Source organism: Mustela erminea, chromosome 5 (genome assembly GCF_009829155.1).
Source record: "Mustela erminea isolate mMusErm1 chromosome 5, mMusErm1.Pri, whole genome shotgun sequence".
Lineage (NCBI taxonomy): Eukaryota > Metazoa > Chordata > Mammalia > Carnivora > Mustelidae > Mustela > Mustela erminea.
The window spans coordinates 131,309,142-131,332,840 of NC_045618.1; the positions used below are offsets into that span (position 1 = coordinate 131,309,142).

Genomic DNA, 23,699 nt, shown 5'->3' on the forward strand with positions numbered 1-23,699 from the left:
ACCATACCCCCAAAGCCCGTACGAACACGCTGACCGTCTGAAAGGTGGAAGTTGAAAAGAGAAGATCCACACAACTTTTTAAAAACTCTAGTCAAAAGCCTGTGTTGGTCTGAATAACTGCTTTGGCTCTTAAGTGCAGTTTTTAAAACTAGAAGTCACCTTGCCGTATGTGAAACTATGTTTCTTTCCCCCAGGAATGAGATTTGGAAGTTGAAAAGTGAGTTTTGGGGCGCCTGGGTGGTTCAGTCGTTAAGTGTCTGCCTTCAGCTCAGGTCATGATGCCCGGGTCTTGGGATCAAGCCCGCATCAGGCTCCCTGATTGGCTGCAAGCCCGCCTCTCCCTCTCCCACTCCCCCTGCTTGTGTTCCCCGCTCTCACTGTGTCTCTCCCTGTCAAATAAATAAATAAAATCTTAAAGAAAAAAAAAAAAGTTAGTTTCAACTGAGGCTGGCAAACACACCAGGCACGTGACAGATGACAGATCTCTACTTCATTTCTCAAAGTGTCAAGATGTTAATCAGCATTATAGGACCAAGGGTCCTAGTGTTAGATAAATTCAAGAAACGCTGGGTGAGAAACAAGTTTCTTTATTGAAAGACTCCTCAGATGTAGAAATATAAATATATATATATATATATCCTTAAAAAATGGCATAGCATAAATGGAATTTCTCAAATTTATATGACTTCGAAGACTTGCATTTTGCAGAACACCCCGGAAAACACTGCTGTAATTTTGCAGATGAGGGTCCTGACCCCAGTGAGGTTTGGTGACTTGCCCAAGATCATACAAATAGTTAGCAGCAAAGCTAAGATGACAGTCAGTTCCTCTGATTTTTAAATTGCTCCTTTTGGGGCACCTGGGTGGCTCAGTGGGTTAAAGCCTCTGCCTTCGGCTCAGGTCCTGGGATGGAGCCCTGCATGGAGCCCTGCATTGAACCTGCATCAGGCTCTCTGCTCAGCAGGGAGCCTGTTCCCCCGCCCTCCAACTGCCTGCCTCTCTGCCTACTTGTGATCTCTGTCAAATAAATAAATAAAATCTTTAAAAAAAAAAATTGCTCCTTTTTCCATTATACCGCACTGCTGGTATGCTACTTCCTTTTTATTTGAAACTGTTCATGGAGCGCAGACCCAAAACTGATAGTACTGGCCCACAGAAATTTGCACCTCTGGGACTTAAGAGATTCCTCCCACAACAATGACAAGATCTCTCCAGGGGTCTGTCAGCTGCTCTGTGGCCATGAAATGGGCTGTGGGGGTGGGGAGGGTGCATGGGAGGAGAAGCTCCCCGGGATGCTTTAGGATGCTTAAAAGAAAAATGGATTTATGCCGAGGATAATTCCTGGAACAGATGTGAAACCAAATACTTCATCTCACAATCCAGCCCCCGCCCTCTCTGAAAGGGAAATGAAATCGTAGGATTAACCTGCTCCTCATCAGATCATGCTTTGTTTCTTTCAAAAATCCCATGACCCGGGCAGATTCCATTTCCTGCTACTCCCCTTCCTGCAGGGAGAGGGGAGAGCCCAGGAGGGAGACGAGGCTTTCCTTAGGCTCTGTAAGCGCCAGGAGCACAGGGGGAGTGGGGATTAGAGAGACACACATGACAGTAAGTCACACGCTACCACGCGCTGTTACCCCCCAGTTTCCAGCTGCATTTCTCGGTCCACACGCCATCAGGAGGTATCCTTTCGCAAATATAACCAACATGTCAGTACATGGATAAACTCATCATTTTGGGAACAGAGAGAAATTAGAATGAGTTAGTTCTAGGGCTCTGTGAAAAAAGTACATATCGAATGAAAAGGGACTCATTTTGGGGGGGCATAAAATCCACGGTTTCTGAGAGAAATAGATGAAATTTTATTACTTTTATTTTTTAAAGATTTTTAAGATTTTTTAAAGTGAACTCCACACCCAATGTGGGGCTCGAACTCACAAGCCCGAGAACAAGAGTGGCACGCGCTACTGAGTGAGTCAGCCAGGTGTCCCAAGATGGATGAAATTTTAAATAAGTTGTAATGTCCTGACCAGGTAATGACAGAGCGAAGCAAAAATCCGATGTACAATATACATAATTACCACCAAGCCAGCTGTGCCATGCTTCCAAGGGATTTGATAATCCACATGCCAGAGCGTGATTGCTTCTCTAAGAGCCAAAAAGCACGGGAGGTTTCTCACGGTCTGCACCTAGCAGTGAAATGCTCTCCCTGGCGAGCCTGCCCGCTAGGCCAGGATCTTGGGGGTGTCAGCAGAGGTGACTTTCTCTTCAGGCCAGGCTTGGCTGGCAAGTGTGCTCCGCCAGAGAGCTCTGGTGCCCCAGGGCGATGAACGTCAAGAGCTTCCCGGCACGCCAGGAGCTGGGTCACTCGAGGTGTCTCGAAGAATCACCTTTCAAAGCCAAGCCACTTGTTCGCCCCTATCACAGGCGGGCAACATGACAGTGTGATGCGAGCGGTGCCTGTGGATGGCAGAATTAGGGGGATTAACAATGGGACAGAAGCAATTGGCGGCACGGCTAGCCCCATTCTCAGCTGCTCTGTTTTGGATTTGGAGCACGAGGGGAAGCTTAAGGCTCCCAAACTAGAGTTAAGGTCCTCCTTGCTCTGTGCTGACTAAAGCCCCAAAAATGCTCTGGAGCCTGACACCTTTCCAAATGGGAAAAAAGCAAAAGAGGCCAGGCCCAGGCACAGCTGCTGTCCCCGAGGCACACCACCTTACTTGGGAACGTCAAAGACCAGGGCCAGAGCGGGGCGCAGGCCTCTCCCTGCTCACGACCTTACAGCACACCCCGTACAAAGGGGACAAATGTTTGCTGACTTCATGAACCGGAGGCACTAAATAAGTACTTACTAAAAAACCTGGCTCTCTGAGAAGTATACAACTTGCTTACACTGAAGGCTTTTTTTGTCTTTTTACTTTTTACTATTACACTTTTTTAAAGATTTAAGATCTATTTCACATGCTAATAAAATTCACCCATTTCAAATGTATAGCTCAGTGGTCTTCTATCACCACAACCTAACTTTAGAACATTGTCACTGCCCCCAAAAGGAAACCTCTGTGCCTCTCGGCAGCCGCTCCCCAAACTCCCTTCTCCTCACCTAGTCCTAGGCAACCACTGATCTACTTCCTGTAGATGATTTGCCTATTCTGGACATTTCACGTGAATAGATTTATTCAGTATGTAGTGGCTTTACATCTCCAAGGTCCATCCATAGTGTAGTCTGTATCAGTATTTCATTCTTTTTGACAGCTGAACAGTATTTGTTGAATGGATATACCACAGTGTGTTTAACCATTCATTATCTGATAGACGTTCACGTTGCTTCCCTGTTCTGGCTAATGAGGAATGCTGCTATGAATATTCACATGCAGTTTTTAAGATTTTATTTATTTATTTGAGAGAGCGCAAGAGAGAGCACAAGTTGGGGACAAGAGCAGGGGCTGGGGAGGGCAGGGAGAGGGAGAAGGTTTTGTTTGTTTGTTTATTTATTTATTTATTTATTTATTTTTAAAGTAGGCTCCATAGCCAATGTGGGGCTTGAACTCATTACCCTGAGATCAAGAGTCACACACTCTACTGATGGAGCCAGTCAGGTGCCCCATGTACAGTTTTCAGGTAGACAGTGTTTTCGTTTCTCCTAGACACACATTTAGGAGTCAAATGCTGGGCCCTAGGGTAACTCTATGTTACTGTTTGAGACACTGCCAGACTCTTCTGCCAAAGCTGTCGCACCATCTTACATTCCCACCAGCAAGGCATGAGAGTTCCACTGTCTGTATGCTCAAGGACACTTATTGGTTATCTGTCTTGATTGCAGCCATCTAGTGGGTGTGAAGTGGCATTTCGTTGGGGTTCTTATTTGAGTTTCCCTGATGCCTAATGATGCAGCTTTTCAGTTGCTTATGGTCCATTTGTATATCTTCTTTGGAGGAATGTCCAAATGCTTTGTGCATTTTTTAAATAGGGTTCTCTTTTTATATGAACTGTATGAGATATGTATATATTCTGTAGTTAAGTCCCTTGCCAGATACATAATTTGCAAATATTCTCTTTTGTTCTATGGGCTGTCTTTCACTTTCTTGATGGCACCTTTTTATAAAATTTATTTTTTTAAATTTTGTTTTATTTAAATTCAATTAATTAACAGATGGTGTATTCTCAGTGTCAGAGGTAGAGTTCGGTGATTCATCATCTCATAGGACACTGAGTGCTCATTATGTCAAGTGCCCTCTTTATGCCCATCACCCAGTTACTCCATCCCCCCTTCCGCTCCAGCAACCCTCAGTTTGTTTCCTATGATTAAGAGTCTCTTATGGTTTGTCTCCTTCTCTGATTTGGTCTTGTTTTATTTTTCCCTCCCTTCCCCTATGGTCCTGTTTCGTTTCTTAAATTCCACATATGAGTGAAATCACATGATAATTGTCTTTCTCTGACTGACGTTTTCGCCTAGCATAACACCCTCCATCCATGTCATTGCAAATGCTAAGATTTCTTTTTGTTGTTGATGGCCGAGTAGTGTTCCATTGTGTGTATATATATATATATATATATATACCAGATCTTTATCCATTCATCTGTCAGTGGACATCTGGGCTCTTTCCATAGTTTGGCTCTTGTGGACACTGCTGCTATAAACATTGGGGTGCACACGCCCTTTTGAATCACTACATTTTTTATCTTTGGGGTAAATCCCTAGTAGCACGATTGCTGGGTCATAAGGTAGCTCTATTTTCAACTTGTTGAAGAACATCCATAGCATTTTCCAGAGTGGCTGCACCAGCTGGCATTCTCACCAACAGTATAAAAGGGTTCCCCTTTCTCCACATCCTTGCCAACATCTGCTGTTTCCTGACTTGTTAATTTTAGCCATTCTGACGGTGTGAGGTGGTATCTCACTGTGGTTTTGATTTGTATTTCCTGATGCCGAGCGATGCTGAACATTTTTTCGTGTGTCTGTTGGCCATTCAAATGTCTTCTTGTCATACAGGAGCAATGTCTGTTCATGTCTTCTGCCCATTATTGACTGGATTATTTGTTCTTTGGGTGTTGAGTTTGGTAAGTTCTTTATAGATTTTGTATACTAGCCCTTTATCTAATATGTCGTTTGCAAGTTATCTTCTCCCATTCTGTTGGTTGTCTTCTGGTTTTGTCAATTGTTTCCTTTGCTGTGCAAAAGCTTTTTATTTTGACCAAGTCCCAATAGTTCATTTTTACCTTTGTTTGCCTTATCTTTGGAGGCATGTCTAGCAAGAAATCACTGCAGCCAAGGTCAAAGAGGTTGCTATCTGCGTTCTCCTCTAGGATTCTGATGGACTCCTGTCTCACACTGAAGTCTTTCATCCATTTTATTTTTGTGTGTGGTGTAAGAAAATGGTCCAGTCTCCTTCTGCATGTGGCTGTCCAATTTTCCTGACACCATGTGTTGAAGAGACTGTTTTTTGTCCATTGGATATTCTTCCCTGCTTTGTTGAAGATTGGTTGACCATAGAGTTGAAGGTCCTTTTCTGGGTTCTCTACTCTGTTCCATTGATATATGTGTCTGTTTTTGTGCCAGTACCATACTGTTTTGATGATGACAGTTTTGTAATAGAACTTGAAGTCTGGAATTGTGATGCCTTGGTGGCACTTTTTGAAGGACATGATTTTTGAATTTTGATGAAGTCTAACACCCGTTTAATTTTTGTTGCTTGTGCTTTTTGATGTCATATCTAAGAAACTGTTACCTAACCCAAGGACACGAAGATTTACTTCTATGTTTCCTCTAGGAATTTTAGTTTTAACCCTTACATTGGATCTTTTATCAATTTTGAGTTAATTCTGTGTATGGTATGAGGAAGGAATCACACTTCGTTCTTTTGTATATGGACAGCCAATTGTTCCAGTACCACCAGTCTCTTCAACCCTAAGTTGAAAAGACCATTGTTTCTTCTTGGCACCTTTGTGGAAAAGCAACTGGCCATACACAGATGCATTTATTTCTGGACTCTCAGTGCCAGTCCATTGATCTGTCCTATGCCACACTGTCTTGATTACTTTATTCGTATTTATAGCTTTGTACTTATTGTTAGCTTTAAGTCCTGTTTAAAATTCTCTGACTCATTATTACCAGGATCCAGCTGTATTCTTTTTGGAGAATCAAGGCAAAGACCTGAAGCACAAGAAGCATTTCTTTAAATGCAACAGGGGTCGTTAATAACCTCTTTCAGTTTCTGAAGTAGCTGTACTGTGAGCAAAACCTTAGGAAGACAACACACATGAAAAGAATTTAGTGTTGAATAAAGTTAAACTTACAACAAGGTTAACCTGCATAATTTGAGAATACATAATCATTCTGCTACAGAAAAATCAAGAGCAAATAATGACTAGTTCACGTAAATGAATGTGCTATACTGTCAATTTATACTGTGTTTAGAGAAAATTTATCATTTTAATTAAGAAATGAATTCATAGGGTTCCTTTTTTTTTTTTCTTTATGCCTCATTTTTACCCCATTGTAATGACCTTTCTTCTAAGAAGATGGGGACTCTCTTGTGTTCCTGAAACCTCCAGGTATCAGGTACTTTCAAGCCCCCACATACTAAGAGCAAGTCTTAGGTTAAGGAATGGTGTTCTTCTCGGCAGAGACAAGAAGCTGGTGGAGAAGGGCTGGAGAAAGGTGATGAATTCCATCCAGCAGGGGAGGAGACTATGGAAAGAAAACGTGTTGTGACAGAAACTAATGGATGTTTCTTCACATCTGTTCTCCCCTTATGCCTCAATAAGAAATTCTCGGAGAATCTGAGAGAGGCAGTGTGCGCAGCCAAAACACTCGTTTGCTGCTAGGAGAAGTGGGCCTGGGGTCCAGGGTCAGCCAGTGATGGATTAGTTGGAACTGCTGGGCTTCCAAGGAAGCTTTTTAAAAAAGTGGGCCAATTTAGGGGCACCTGGGTGGCTCAGTGGGTTAAAGCCTCTGCCTTCAGCTCTGGTCATGATCCCAGGGTCCTGGGATCCAGCCCCATATCAGGCTCTCTGCTCAGCAGGGAGCCTGCTTCCCCCTCCTCTCTGCCTGCCTCTCTGCCTACTTGTGATCTCTGTCTGTCAAATAAATAAATAAAATCTTAAAAAAAAAAAAAGTGGGCCAATTTAGCCGGAACCTGTCTTTTGCCCTTCCTCCCAACCCCTCTTCTTGCCTGGAACATGGACACAATGCCAGTAGGAACAGGAACCACCCTGTGACCAAAAAAAAAAAAAAAAGAAAGAAAGCCAATGCTTTAGGGTTGGTTGAGCAGAAGAGAGGAGCCTGGCTCCTCCATTACGTCTCAGAGGAGCTGTGCTAGCTGTCTCTGAACTTCTTGACATGGAAGAAAAATAAATTCTTCACTTATATAAGCCATTGATGTGCTGAGTTTCTGTTACCTGAAGAGAAAGCTCTTCTGTCCCCTCTCTTTCCCCCCAACCCTCCCACCTTCACCCCCTCCTGCTGCACAGCTTCCTTGCTCCATTCCCATCCAAGCTCCCTCTGCCAGGCAGAACTGCTGCCCCTCCAGAGGTGTGGCAGGGAGTGTGGGCAAGCTTAGCACCTTCCCCAGCCCTCCCATCCGTGGGAGCAGAGGCACAAGCCCATCTTGATCCTTATCCTCTCCCTTCCCCTGTCTGGCTCCACCCAAAGAGGGAACATGAAGTGGCTGGAGGAAAGGCAAGCCCACCTCGCCTGTAGATGTCTCCACACTACCAGGAATTCCCTTGAGTGACTGGAGATAACCACTGGACACTTCAGAGAGATTCCCAGACTGGAGAGTGGGGCTACCAGCCACCCAGCTCCAAGATGGAAACATGAAATCATCCTGACAGGCCTAGCGTTCTGATATGACTAGGCAGCTCCACAAGTTCTTGAAATAGGGCTGTCTGGCTTTGGATTTCAGCTCTGCCATTGACTGTGTGGCTCGAACAAGGTACCTCACTTCCCTCAGCCTCCGTTTGCTCATATGCAAACTAGAGAACAAAGCCTCCTTCTTCCATAGGGTTGAGAAGATGAACTGTGACAGCACCACAATGCTTATCACAGCCGCTGGCACATGACAAGCGCTTGAGAAAATGGCGGACCACTGTCGCTGTTATTATACCGGTAAAGAGCAAGGGCTCTGAAGTCAAATCCGGATTCAAACCCAGCTTCCCCGCCCATCAGTTACGTGCACTGAAGCTGTTTCCTCGTCTCTGCCCCTTTGTTTTCTCTCAGTGAGGAAGAGAATGGCCAACTCATTCATCCATAAATACCTATTGCGGGCCTGCCTGACACCAGGTTTTCTGCTCTACTGGCGGCGTACGAAGGGAACGCTGCCACAGTCTAGTGAGGAAGACAGACACTACAGGAAAATCGCAAGGGACTTTAACAAATGCTCCAAAGGAGCGCTACCCAGGACTCTGTAATGGGGACATGTCCTGTCAGAGAGGCCAGAGAAGCAAATGCGCCCGAGGATGGGAGAAGAGCACGAGGGGTGAAACAGCATCTGCGGAAGCTCTGTGGAGCCGGGGTGGTGTGGGGAGCTCAGAGACGGCCAGGACGGCTAGTGTGGAGAACGCCTGGAGGCAAGGCAATGTGACGTTGGGATGAAAGGTAGGCATGCCGCGTGAGACCTCTTACCTAGGTTTACCTTCATCTTAAGGGTAATGGTCAGCTTTTCTGAAGGGCTTTAGGTGGTGTGTGTGTGTGTGTGTCAGAAACAGTTTGCATTCTGAGAAGCTCAGCGCACAGTGATGTGGAGAATGGAAAGAGAGTAGGGATGGCTTGAGGGTTGATGGGGTGAGCTAGTAGCATAGGTCCAAATGAGAATGTCTGGTGACTGGAGCTTGACTACTTGCCAGTAGGGAAACTGAATCCATGTTTCAAACTAGACACTTAAGTCATGCTTAGTTTTGGGGTCACTCTGAGTACTCTCTTGAATAAAGGCACAAAGGCAGGGGATTCACAGATCAACCAAAGCTACAACCATGGGCTTAGGCTAAATTCCCTGAATTAGATGATAGAGCTTGATAAATTCTTTGACTATATCAAGACCCCTTTGTTTTTACCAGTTCCTCTTTCCTGAAGGTTATACTCTACTTGGCAGACCTCCTTTCCCTGTTCTCTGATCTCCCTATCACGACACCAAATGTCCTGAGAGGATGATGCTAACAGAGGAGTTATCCTAGTGTCAGGAACATGAGCTGCCCGATGGTCAACAAAATGAGAACATGGTCTTTGCCCCTTTCGTCCATTAGATCCTTACAGACTCCATCTCTTTTCTCATTTATGTAATGGATTCTTGGAGGAAGCAGATGAAAACGTGAGTGAGGAATGGCCTTAGGACTATTTACACCCAGAACCTGTGGTGTTCACGATATTCCTGGATTTAGGGCAGACCTGAAGAGAACTATGGATTCCCCCACAACAGCAAAGGTCTCGAGGTTGAGCACAACATTCACTTAACCCAATGTGTATTTGGCCAGTGTCGGCTGGGAAAGACTCCAACAATGCTTTGCAGGAGTCCTACAACCCAGGACTATTTAGAGTGGAGCCCTGGATTGGTACCCATCTGAGAAAAATTTAGAATTCGAAGGTAGGCAGTTAAAGTCCATTATCGAAAATAGCCAGCAATTTTATGCCTGGTGAATCTAGTAATAATGAATTTGAGCTCATGCGTTAGATGTCTTCTTTTCTTATTTAGTTTCTCTAGTAATTTATTTTTAATGTATTTTACAAAAGTACCAGTCCACGTAAGCCTGGAAAGGAAAATAACTAGAGCTCTAGTACGGATGGTTGGAAAAGCACTACTGTGGCCACAGCTAAAAATTCCCTGATTCCTCCCTCACTGAGATGACTGACAGCACGGAAATTTTACTCATTAATACAGAAGACTGGAGATAAGTCGGAAAGGATGAGGAGCCACGGAAACATGAGTTTTAGTTCTCAAGGGCACGTCTTCTTCCCAGGCAGCCCGTATCTAATGACAGATCAACATAAAGTACGTACAAAAGTGGCATCCCAGCTACCTTATCACAACTTACAGCTCCCAAGGCTGGCTTTACGCTCCCTGTGGCACCAACTGAGACCACCCTTGTCACTGTGCCACAGCCCAACTTCTCCCGCTGCCTGGTCCCATTCCCTTTCCCTTCCCTTCTATAGGAATTGATCCATTAATAAACCTCTTGCAAACTATAAACCTCTTGCACACTAATTGCCATCTTAGAGTTTACTTTCTAGGGAACCTAACTTTTGACATTGTTTAACAATAACATGACCTCAAAGATCATAATGGGAACTAATGATAGCATGTGCTTTGAATTCTGATAGTAAGACCTACCATTTACTGAGTACCTATCATGTGCCAAACACTTTACTAGGCATATTACATATATAATCATTAGTCTTTTTAAAATTGTGGTAAAACACACATAACACAAATGAGATTGAGTCAGTGACCAAAAACCTTCCAACGTAATAGAAGGCCAAGACTAGGCAGCTTCACTGGTGAAGTCTACCAAATATTTAAGGAATTAATACCAATCTTTCCCAAACTCTTCCAAAATGCAGAAGAGTTCCCTCCTCTTCTATACACTTTCAAAGTCATTTTACAAGGCCAATCTTACCTGGACACCAAAATCAGACAAGGCTACCACAAGAAAACTTCGGACCAATATCTCTGATAAATGTAGATGCAAAATCCTGAACAAAATAGTAGAGAACTGAATCCAGCGATGCAATAAAAGGATCATACCATGATCAGGTGGGATTTATTCCACACACGCACCAATGGAGCAATATATGCAAATCAATCAATGAGACACACCATACTAACAAAATGAAGGATAAACATTAAATTATGTGATTATCTCAACTGATGCATTAAAAAGCATTTGAAAAAATTCACCATACATTTATGATAAAAACTCAACAAAGTGGGTAAAGAGGGACCATATCTTAACACAATAAAGGCCATATATGAAAAGCCCATAGCTGTCATCCTACTTAATTGTAAAGAGCTGACTGCTTGTCCTCTAAGATCAAGAACAAAACAAGGATGCCCACCCTTCCCACTTGTATTCAACAAGGTATTAGAAGTCCTAGTGAGACCCATACACAAGAAATAAAAGGCATCCAAATTAGAAAAGAAGTAAAACTGTCTCTATTAGTAGATGACATGATATTATACAGAAAGAACCTCAAGGACTCCACCAGAAAACTGTTAAAACTAATAAACAAACTCAGTAAAGTTTCAGGATACAGAAATCAATATACAAAAATCTGTTACATTTCTATACAGTAACAACAAACCATCATGAAGAGAAATTTAATTGCATTTACAATCATATCAAAGAGAATAAATTATCTAGAATAAATTTAACCAAGGAGGTGAAAGAGTTATACACTGAACACTGTAAGACATTGATGAAAGAAAATGAAGAAGACATAAATAAATGGAAAATAATCCATGCTCATGGATTGGAACAATTAATACTGTTAAGATGTCAATACTACACAAGGCAATCTACAGATTCAGTATAATCTTTATCAAAATTCCAATGGCATTTTTCACAGAAATAAAACAAACAATCCTAAAATTCGTATGGAACCACAAGAGACCCCAAAGAGCCAATGCTATCTTGACAAAGAACCAAGCTGGAGGAACTATGCTTCCTGATTTCAAATCATATTACAAAGCTTATTGTAATCAAAACAGTATGACATCTTGTATTGGCATAAAAACAGACATACTGACCAATAGAACAGAAGAAAGAACTCAAACAAACCCAGGCATATGTGGTCAAGTAGTCTAGGACAAAGGAGCCAAGAATATACAATGGGGAAAGGACAGTCTCCAATAAATGGTGTTGGAAAAACTGGACAGCTACATATAAAAGAATGAAATTGGATCCCTATCTCCACTAGACACAAAAATTAACTCAAAAATGGATTAAAGACTTTAAAGTAAGACCTAAAACCAAAAAACTCCTAGAAGAAAACATAGGTGGTAAGTTCCTTAACATGGGTCTTGGTGATTGATTTTTTTTGGATTTGACATAAAAAAAAAGGCAACAAAAGCAAAAATAAACACGTGTGACTGCATCAAACCCAAAAGCTTTTGTACAGTAAAGAGAACAATAAAATGAAAAGGCAACCTGCCAAATGGGAGAAAATATTTGTAAATTATATATCTGATATAGGGTTATTAACCAAAATATATAAAGTACTCATATAACTCAGTAATAAAAACAATCTAATTAAAAATGGCAGAAGACGGGCACCTGAGTTGCTCAGTCAAGCATCTGACTCTTGATCTCAGCTTAGCTCTTGATCTCAGGGTCATGAGTTCAAGCCCCGCACTGGGCTCCACACTGGACATGGAGCCTACTTAAAACAAAAATGGCAGAAGAACCCAACAGACATTTTTCCAAAGAGGACATACAAATGGCCAACAAGTAGAGGTAAAGGTGCTCAACATTTCTAATCATCAGGGAAATACAATTAAAATCACATGGAGATATCACCTCGTACCTGTTAGAATGGCTAGTATCAAAAAGACAAGAAATAACAAGTGTTGCTCTGTTGGCGGAGACGTAGACTGGTATGGTCACTATGCAAAACACTACGAAGGTTCCTCAAAATACTAAAAATATAACTTTCATATGCTCCAGCATTCCACTTCTGGGTATTCTGGGCAAAGAAAACAAAACCACGAATTCACTGCATGTTGACCCTCTGTTTGTTGCATTGTTTACAAGAGCCGAAATGTAGAAACAATCTAAGTGTCCGTTAGTGGAATGAACAAATAAAGAAAATGTTATATATATACACAATAGAGTATTATCCAGCCATAAAAAAGAATGAAATCTTCTCATTTGTGTCAACATGGACAGACCGTGAGGGCATTATGCTAAGGTAAAATAATTCAGACAGAAAAAGGCATATATCATGATCTCCCTTACACGTGGGATCTAAGAAAACAAACAAACAAACAAACAAACAAACCCAAACAAGCTCATAGATACAGAGAACAGGTTTGCAGTCGCCAGACATGGGGACAGGGGAAAAATGACCAGCTTAACCACTTTTAAGGGAAGAAGTTCATGGCATGAGGTACATTCACGCTATGCACATCAGCGCCATCTATCTGCAGAACTTTTTTCATCTTAAAAAACTGAAATTCTGGGGGCACCTGGGTGGCTCAGTTGGTTAAGTGTCTGACTTGATCTCAGCTCAGGTCTTGATCTCAGGGTCCTGAATTCAAGCCCCACATGGAGCTTACTTAAAGACAAAACAACAACAGCAACCAAAACTAAAACTCTGTATCCATTGAAAAATAACCCCCCATTCTCCCATCTGGTCAGATCTGGTACAACCCTTTTGCTTTCTGCCTCTGAATCTGACTGCTCTAACTATCTCAAATAAGTAGAGTTATATACTATTTGTCTTCTTGTGATTGGCTCATTTCAGTTACCATAAATCCTCTCGGTTCGTCCATGATGTAACGTGTATCAGAATTTTCTTTCTTTTTAAAGGCTGAATACTATTGCATTGTATGTACATACCACATCTTGTCTATCCATTTGTCCATTGATGGACACGTGGGTTGCTTCCACCTTTAGGCTACTGTGAATAAAGCTGCTATGGACATGAGTGTACAAACATCTATTCAAGACTCTGCTCCCAGTTTTTATGGTTATATATCTAGAAGAGGAATTTCTGAATGATATGGTAATTCTATTTTTTTAAGTTTTTAGAAAACGCCATATGATGGCACTGAACTTGAAGCAAGACTAGGTAGGGAAGGTAGGAGGTAAGGGTTGAAAGGACTTTTGTTTTGGAGAGCACAGTATGCTAAAAGTAAATCAGAACACACGACTTCAGAAGCATAAGGGTACATCTTACATTACACATAACACTAGGTGGATTTCTACAACTCGAGTATGGTGTCCAGTGTCAGGTAGCAGACAACTTAGGAGAATCCCAAAAAATTCATGAAGAAATCAAAAAAGAATTAAAAAAAAATCTGAGTATCCAAAAACAAAACCTAATCTGTGTTATAAGGTCAAAGAGCTCCCTCCGATCAGCTGGTGTAGAGGCACAAAAGCTGACGGAGGACGTTTTCCAAATAAACTAAACCTCATTTTGACTTTGTTCCCTTAAAGTGAGATCCTTGGATGTGGTCTAAAGTAGAACATCTTTATACTGAATTCTGCTTTGTAACACATAAGTTTATTATTTTTTAAAAATTTTTTTAAAAAAGATTTATTTATTTGTTAGAGAGAGAGAGAGAGAGCAAGAGAGAGCGTGCGCACAAGTAGGCAGAGTGGCAGGCAGAGGCAGAGAAAGAAGCAGGCTCCCCTTTGAGAAAGGAGCCCGATGTGGAACTCGATCCCAAGACCTCGGGATCATGACCTGAGCCAAAGGCAGCCCTTAACTGACTGAGCCACCCACGTGTCCCAACAAGGAAGTTTATAGTTAAGTTTCTGAATGGGTATAAGAAGTTGTAATCAGAAGGACAGTGACCAGTCATTCTCTGATTTCGAGGAAGTAGTTTTATAATATTGATACGCTTGAAATACTGTACTAGGTAATTTATAAGGAAGGTTATTCTGAGTTTTAAGATTGTTTAATAATAAAATACATTATTTATGAAATCTTTAAGGTTAAAGCATTTTAATTTGAGGGTAAGCATTTTATTTGAAGCCAGGAGAACAGGGGGAGTAGATTATTTTTCAGGAAAATTTTTTGTGTTTTATGTAATCTTTTCTTTAGGGCTGATATTACAAGTAATGAAGCATTTTGGGTGTTCTTATGGATTCCACAAACATACAGAATGTAATCTTGCGGTCATAGAATTTATGGTCTTACTGGAGACAATTTACCCAAGGAGAAAGTAGGATAAAAGAATGACAAAAATATAATGAGGTGCCAAACTTTGTGACATAAATTGTAAATGCTCTAGGGATTTAAAAAATGCAAGGTTAAAATCTAATTATATGAATATAGCGTACTAGACAAGACCAAAACCTAACTAGACCTTTAGAGGATAAGAAGGATTTGTATATGGGGACAGGGGATTCCAGGTGTTAGGAGAAATATGAAAACTCACTCATTCATCCATTTAATCAGTCTTTTACATCCCTACTATGGCCTGGACATTGTGCTAGGCCCTAGGGTTTCAGAATTAAGTGAGAGCTCCTCCTTGCCTTCAAGGGGATTATGGCCCTGGTGGCGGGGGAATGGTCAAGGAATCCAGAAAGTACTAGAGTGTTGTAAATGCCCCAGCAGATAGCTGTAAGTACAGTAAAAAAAGCACCTAAATCATACTGGGGGTGGGAATGGGCTAGGGTTGGAAAGGACAAATAGGAATCAGCCCGACTGGGGAGAAGCAGGCATGAGGTGCCTAGGGACAAAATAAAGGGACAGAGAGCAAACATGCTGTGACAGGTCAGACAGTGCCTGGCTCCAGTTTCCAGGAGACGTTTCCTCTGCCACCTGCTTTCCAGAGCACATCGGCGCCATCTTCAACGAGCCATGTAGAAGACTAGGCCTCTGCACCTTTGCTTAAGAGCACAACTAGCTCTCACCGAGCCATCACCGGAGGGAAGGTATAGGATATGTAGGATTATCTAAGACACATGCAATCCATCCACCCCTCCACAGAACCACTATGTCATTGGATTATATTGGACCACAAAGCGACTTGGACTGTAATAGTTCACAAAATTGTCTTCACTGACTTGAACTGCCATGTTTAGCCTCAGTGTAGCTCACACCGAGAAGCAGTCCCGTGAAACACACCGCTGTGCTGTGAGGGCACCATTACTTTGTTCAGTGTCCTCGTTTTAAAGCATGTGAAATACTTCTTTTAGGATAAGATCTAGGAAGGGGCATCGGGGTGGCTCCGTGGGTTAAATGTCTGTCTTCAGCTCAGCTCATGATCTCCGGGTCCTGGGAGGGAGTTCCACATCTGGATTCCAGCTCAGTGGGGAGTCTGCTTCTCTCTCTCTCTCCCCCACCACTCATATCCTCCCCTTGTTTATTCTCTCTCTCTCTCAAACTCTCTCAAATAAATAAATAAAATTAAAAAAAAAAAAAGCAGCTAGGAAAAAGTTTAATAATTTTCCTCCAGAGTATGGCTTCCTTTTTGAAAATGAGAACTATAGACCTCGATGTATCAGGTTTCTCTTTTTGTCTGGCCTGTTAGAGAAGACTCAGAACCAAATCTAACCGTGATTATCATAATTTTATTTGGTCTTATATTTGAAAAATGTGAACCATCTTGACCTTTGGCCTTGGTTTTCCCTTTATATTTTGTTATTTTCCTGCAGGTGCTTTTATGTTTTAAGACTTGATGCTAGGGATGAAAAGTCTGTTGCATGCGCCACCTGAAGAAAACAGCCAGAAATGCTGAAGCTGGCAGGTTTGTGTCATGTCTTCACGCTCTCCTGGTCACAGACTGGCCCTGGTCTGCAGGCAGCGGCCGCCCCCTTTAGCTCTGTACACCGGCGGCACTTTGTTGGGTGAATGAATGCCCGGTTTTTGAATTCTGTCCTTTGATAGCTGCACACGGAGAGAGAAACAACCACATTGAGAGAGGCAGGGTCCTGAGGAAGGCAGAGGTGCTACCCAGGAGAAGGGTGGAGGCCAGCTGTCCTGCCTCACAGGACATGCTGCTGAGCCACTGATTAGCCATTGCTAACTGTCCCAAATAAGTGGTAGGTTTTTATGAGGTCTGGCCCCCGAGGCTGTTCCCTATGCTGATGTACATGAACTTTCCTTAACAGAGGTAAACTGAGGCGGTCTCTCTTTTATTAATCAAAAGGCTACAGAGACAACTCGACTTCTCCGCATAAAAGAGGAGGGTAAGAATATGTACGTACACACAACTGCAATTTATCTTCGAGAACAGCAGCAGGGATGGCTGAATACAAGGCCTGCGAGGAGTCCTATTTCTAAAGAAGAGCTGCGTTTTCAAGATGCCGTGTTCCAAAACCCAAGTAACGGCAAGCAATTTATTACCCAGTATTATTTTGCAGTTCAGCCATAAGAAATTATAAAAAAAAACAACAAACAACCAAAAAACCAAAACACCTGTTAAATTCTAAAACATCTGGGACGCCTGGGTTGCTCAGTTGGTTAAGCCGCTGCCTTCGGCTCGGGTCATGATTCCAGGGTCCTGGGATCGAGTCCCACATCGGGCTCCTTGCTCGGCGGGGAGCCTGCTTCTCTCGTCACTGCCTCTGCCTGCCTCTCTGCCTGCTTGTGTGTACTCTCTATCTCTGGCAAATAAATAAAATCTTTAAAAAAAAAAATTCTAAAACATCTTCATTTGGGTTCATCCCACGAACAAACATGTCTTAATTTCCCTGGGAAGCAGAGGAGAGGTGGATGGGAGGAGGAGAAACACCTCCGTCACCTTTTGGTCCAATCGAATGTAAAAAGGAGGGATTTCTTTCTTTCTTTCTTTCTTTTTTCACCTGATAACCATGAACAAAGAAGTAACATTAAAATCCCAACTTCTAACCAGTTGACCTTTCCATTCACTTCACTGTCTTACAACCAGGTTGGTTTCCCAGATTACACCCTCCTTTTGTACTGGGGATACATGCCGTGTTTTACCCATACGGCTAAGGGGACAGGCCGCACATTCAAGCTGTTCCTCTCGGGTGGCAGGTAACTACTTTTTTTTGGTTTTGGGTTTTTTTTAAAGATTTTTTATTTATTTATGACACAAAGAGATAGCAAGAGAGGGAACACAAATACAGGGGAGCTGGGGAGGGAGAAGCAGGCTCCCTGCTGAGTAGGGAGTCCTATATGGGACTCGATCCCAGGGCGCCGGGATCATGACCTGAGCCAAAGGCCAACGCTTTATGACTGAGCCTCCCAGGTGCTCCTGGCAGGTATCTACTTAACCTGGCCTTAGGTTTCAACAGAAGAAGGCTCCTGATACCTACAGGCGTCCTGAATGGAAATGCTGGCATGTTCGAAAGAGGAGTACACAAAGAAGTATAAGAGACTATTGTTTTATGTTTCCTAGCGATGCTCTTCGTTCTGAGGACAAGAGAGGCCCAGTCTTTTCCTTTATAATTCGAAAGAATAAATGTCAATGGCAATCAATGCCAATGGAGAAATAGACTTCAAGCCACCATTCTCCACACCCTACAGTTACCCACCCACACACTCTGGGGCCCAGTAAATTCTACAGATCAGGCAAGCAGAGATGTAAATATTTCCATGTACAAAACTTGCTTTTTCCAAAGACAGGCATGGCCTAGCATGCCATTTTCTTTCTTTAGAACTTTGAGGAGCAATTATGACCCGAGGTTATACGGATGGTAAAGCAAAGGTATGTGCCTATAACAAGCATTTCTTTGAAACCAGCAGCAAGATGTGTGGGTTCCACACATCCAGAGTATAGACTGATAACTTGTAGTGATAAGTATAAAAGCTCACAAAGTAAGGCAATGCTATGCTGGTTACCTGCCCAGTTCAGGAATACAAGAATAAACAGGATCCATTTCCACCCAAAGTGAATGGATATCACACAGGACAACACGAACCCGCTACGAGCTGGGGTGGTAGGCACACGTCTAACCACCCAGGGTGCCAAGCAATTTTTTTTTTTCCAGTGGGTGTGTGTGCTTCTGTAACATAAATGTAATTTGAGAAAGGGGCCACTGCACTTTCCAAGTCTCTTTATAACAAAGTAGTAATTGTTAACAATGGAAGAATCATCACTCCTCTCTTGGGAGTTTGCCAGCTCAGCAAGAGACAATATCAATTTTCTGATGTTATCTCTCTCCGTGGTCCACTTCTTAATCCATTTCAGAAATCAGAGTTCCCTCCTTTTCTTTAAGGCAAATGAACCCCCTTTTGGGTGGGATCTTAGAGGTATCCCCCTACTTCCTCTAAACTGAAAGCCAAGCTGTCTCCTCCCCCACTTCCAACCAGGTTGCTCTGCTAAGCTTGAGTTTTGTTTCTGAACGTAGAAAGTTACTAAATGAAAAGAAAGAGGCCTCGGGACAGGAAAGCATGAAATTTCCATGGCTGACAGCCAGGCGATTTGGCCACGTAAAGGGATTCACATCCTTCTTGTGTGGCTGCAGCCAGATTGCGGCTAGCACCACACACACTGTGAAAACATCACTTGTAGAATACAGCCTAGAATGAAGTGAGTGCTGTGGCCAGTTGCTTAGAACTTGGTGATATAAACCTAACTGATTCAGATGTTTCCCTGTGTTCCCTGCTAGACATATTAAAGATAGTCTCTCCATTGCCGTGTACAATGTACAAGTTGAGCGTGGTACGGTCCAGTCAGTGTGGCTATGGAGGCCATGAGAACAAGGCCTGGCAGGAAGTTGATTCTACTTAGGGTCCCAGAGAGAGGGTCTCTACGTGCCTCACAGGGGAAAACACCAGTGTGGTCCAGAGATGGAAGACAGGAGTGAGGAGAAAGTCTAGGCCAGAGCCTTATTTGGGATTTCCCTGGAAAAGGCAAGGCAGGACAGAGTAAACGGCTTAAGACTGGCTTGTTTTAGTAATTCTGGTGGCCTCTGGGCTACAGCGGTGCTCTCCAGCTGCCTGGAAGCTGGCCCTGGAGTGATCTGGGGCAAGGGAAATGTGGGTTTTCCATGTGAGAGTTAGATAAGGAGGTGGTTGGGTATATAAACTTGGGATTAGCTGGTTTCTGTCTGAAAGGCATACCCGTGGGCAAGCTGATAGGATCTTTCAGAATCAGCTAGCCGTGGGATAGGCACTCCCCCTGGCTCCGTAAGGCCCCAAATGCAAAAGCGTCAAGAATACAGAAAACACAGTTAACTGGCTCTGTGACGAAGAGATGCCAAACAGACGACACAGAACCTAAGAAGACACAGAATCGCGCATGTATTTAAATACGGCCCTTGCCTGCGACAACAAAGTGGGCGACTTGGAGAATCTCAGTCCCCAGTATCCTTCAGTGTGGCTCCCTCATTGTTCGATAAGGACAACTGACATTTTCTCAGTCTTAGATAATAAGCTATGCAAACACACTTCAATCTTCTCATCTCCTTCCTGCCTCCCTAAACCCATACAGGAAGGGGTTCTAGGACTGTTAGAGCTCGTGATGACATTCCTTTGTGACTGCGGTTGAAGGGATGTCTGCCAAGCAGTGATCTGCCTACACCCCATTCACAACAAGGAGAAAGCAAGCATCCAGGTGGACTCTGGGTTCTCCCCGCTTCACTTTGTAAACTACCTGTTTCTCTTATTTGGCCTGGCAGGTGGCAATGGGCTGCCTCTGGGGCTTCCCAGCAGTTCTGCTGCACTATGGGAGGCCGGTCCTTCAGCGGCACTCTGACCCACTCTGTTTTCTGAGTCCATACACACACGGCACGAGGTCTCACCACCGCAGCTCATCACAAAGTACAGCATCACCCACCCCTAGCTTGTGCGCAGCTCAGTTCCGCAGGGCTGCTTGCAACAGACTGACATGTGGAGAGATGGGCTCTTTCCCAAGGCTTCTCTGCGGATGATCTTATTTTGCCATGCAATGTTCTGGGTGGATTGTAAGAGATACTAATGAAATAGGTTCAAGAAAAGTGATATTACAACTGTGGCAGGTCCAAGTCTCTCAGTCCTGGAAACTGATGGACATTAGTACTTCTTGGCAGGCCAGTGGTTTAGTTTGGAGCTTGGTGTCACATTCATTCTTTTGGCTGCCAGTCTCCTCAAGGAAATATGGACCTTCTCGCTTTAGTTTTCTCTATTTTGTTAGTTGTTCATCCCTGGATAGGCTGCTTCGTATCAGAATTAAAGGATCATTGGCAAAGTATTACCAAGACAACTCTGGTTGTTTTTGGTTTCATTGGTACATTTTGGTAGATGACCAAGCCATGGATTTGGTGTTCCTTTTTCTCTTCTCATTCCTTTTTGGAAAGAGTTTAGATGGGCTGGGGAAAGATATTTGAAGCTTTCTGATCCAATGTAAATGAATCCTGTGGTGGGTAAATAATTTTCCTCCCTCCTTTGCTCTCCTGGGGTATTTTGATGAATAATTCTTCTCAAATAAGTCTGTAAGTATTTCCCTAGAGGTAAGAAAGGTATTAAGCTCCTAGCAGTATGCCTTTAATGCTTTAGTGTGTACGGTAGAGCAAAGAGGAAAGGAATCATCACAACCTTGTGGTTTCATAGAATTTTCTGAAAGTTTTGAAGGCCACGGGCTGGGAACAAAACACTGTGGGGCCGTGCTAGTGGTGTGAGTACAGCCTCACGAGCTCAAAGTCAGGCCATCCCTTTAATGTTGGAGATTTTTATGGATGGGGTTTACAGTTTGTTTTGCTGCCAATGACAGCATATGCTTATCTTAACTCAGAAAAAAGCATATTAATCAACCTCACCAAAAAAACCTTTTTTCAAAGTTGTGTTCCTTCCTGCCTCCCATTACTTGGAAGTCCAGTTCACAAACTACACAACTCTAATCAAACAGCCTTCTTTAATAATAAATATCTTTAACAATATTCATTCTCTTTAGAGGCTATTGCAATTTGACCTTCAAATACCATGTTCTCCAGTGTATTCTGTTACTCTTTACCTGTGATAACTCGATTATGGCTTTAGTTTCTTCCTTTGATTGGTTTCATGTCCCCGTATTTTTAAACAAAAGCCTCCATAATAGTAAGGAAATTTCTTACTGCCACAGCGCCACCTACTGGTCGGCCAGTGCAGAAGCATGCTAGCAGTAGCTTAACTTTGACTCACAGTCCTTCTGAGTTCTGGTTTTATAAAATCAAAATTTCTTTGTCATTCTAAGAAACTGTCACTTCTCTTGATAGCTATTAAGCCTCTTGCTGTGATATAAAGTCAGCAAGTTATCATAAAAAAATATGCTCTTATTCTTACTGTTACCTTAAATTGGCCCTGACTTCACCGACTTTGATTTTCTCTGTCCTATAACTGTAGCAAGGGCTCCAGATTGTGTGGGCAAGGGTTTGGATCTGGCGAAAATAACTTGGGGAGCTTCCAAAGATCCTGAAAAATGTAAAAAAAATCCCTACTTAACACTTTATTTGATCTTGGTGAAAGGACAAGAGGTCAAATCTAAAACTAGTCTTAGGACAGGACGACAATCAGAGAGAAGAATAGCAAGGGACACCAGGCCTGGAAAACTGCCCAGAATATAGCATCAGGTGGCGGGTGACAGAAGGACCAAAGAAGGAAAGAGAGGGTTGAGAAATACATCGGACATAAAGAACGGAGAAAATAAACAGCTATGTGTATTGCAAGAAAACAAACAAGCAAAACCAAATCTAGGTTTTAGGGGAACACTGCCCAGATGCTGACATTGAGTTTCTTGCCAAACACCAAATCTGTGCCCCTTGTTTTCTAACACTGTTAGAGTGGGTAATCAACCCAAATTCTTACCCCTCTGGCTCCAGGGAGAAAAGAACATTCTGGGAACAATAAAGGATATAAGCCGCTAGGGCAAGCATCTCAAGAGGTTTATTTATTTTCATTGTTAATCTGCTATACTTCAGATCCATCCAGGATCCATGACAACTATATAACGCTTGGTGAAAGGCATAAGAATCTAATAATAAAAATAGGTCATTCCGCTGAGAACTGCTGGGCAAATGATTTTGTTTCTAAAGTTAAAGTGACTTCTAGATCCTTAGAGTTTACGCTCCACTGGGTTTACTCTGTTATAATAAGTCCCTTTCTCTTGTCTTACGGTGAGATGGTGAAGTGGGCAGCCAGAGTCACACTGATGTCCTGCTGCCCCACCCCCATGCAAAGAAAGAGGATATATAGCTAAACTGTGTTTTACCAAGCCCCCAAATTACCAACACTTAACAAGGACATTGTTTCTCACTTCTTATAAATGAAATCTAACACTGATGTTCAAAAGGCAGTACAAATCCCTCTACCAACTACAGACCCGTAAGAGCTTTAAACAACAATAACAAATCGGGGTGGGGGGCGGGCAGAGGCTGGGCTCCAGGACAGAAAAGGCGTAGGCAGAAGCTAAGGCCAGGGATGAGGGCAGCTGGGACAGCCTCAGACCCTACAAGAATGGTGGTTTACACTATCAAGCCAGCACGAGAGAAATGCCAGTTATCTAATCTGTGGCTCCCTGCTATTTTAGTTCACCATCTCCACTTCAGAACTCAAGAACGCCACGCTTACAAAGAACGAAGGCCAATGGCTTTGGCTTTGAGCCAAAGGCCCTCACTCTAGCCTTCCTTCTCAAGTTTCCCAATCTGCTGACTCTACACCTTTCCTTCCACAGCAAACTCCGAATGTTTAGCTTGAAGGAGGGAAGTCAAGGAAAAAGTAATGTTCGTGGAGCATTCCAGGCCTTCTGCTAGCAGCCCTCACATCCACTACCTCATTTAATGTTCACAATTAGAAGAACACTGTCACTAGGTCACCTTTAGGGGGAAAGGGTTCTGAGTTGTTTTTCAACAGTGTGCCGGGCTGAACGAGTTATCTTATTCAGGCGCCCGATGAACAAAGTGACACAGCTTTAAGGCCTGGTTGGCTAGACTTGTAGAGGGTCAAGGGGCCAGGAAACAGACTTCTGCTATATTCATGCCGTTGATAATACCACGTTTAACCAGCTGAGTTAACCAGACTAGACAGGGGCTTAAATACCTGTGTGGTGCTTCCTGTTGGGGCAGAAACGTCCCATCTCTGAGAGACATGTCCCATTTCTGAGAGACATGTCAAC

At 43.0% G+C, this 23,699-nt stretch overlaps 1 protein-coding gene across 17 annotated transcripts in view; it reads right to left on the reverse strand.

The window, feature by feature from the left end:
• TTLL5 (tubulin tyrosine ligase like 5) overlaps window positions 1-23,699 on the reverse strand; it is a 283,373-nt gene that overhangs the window by 24,388 nt on the left and 235,286 nt on the right. For 7 of the 17 annotated variants that reach the window (XR_004286139.1, XR_004286135.1, XR_004286136.1 and 4 more), the window contains one exon: window positions 21,878-22,000. The exons of 4 other annotated variants lie outside the window; for them this stretch is intronic. Coding sequence is in view for 6 of the 13 variants with exons in the window: in XM_032344875.1 (XP_032200766.1) it covers window positions 16,420-16,552 (133 nt within the window). In the remaining 7 variants the exon portion in view is untranslated. Of the gene's footprint in view, window positions 1-1,050; window positions 2,461-5,548; window positions 6,243-12,077; window positions 12,084-12,950; window positions 12,958-16,204; window positions 16,553-21,877; window positions 22,001-23,699 lie in introns of those variants that run through there. 6 more of the 17 variants (XM_032344876.1, XM_032344874.1, XM_032344877.1 and 3 more) reach the window with 5 other exon arrangements.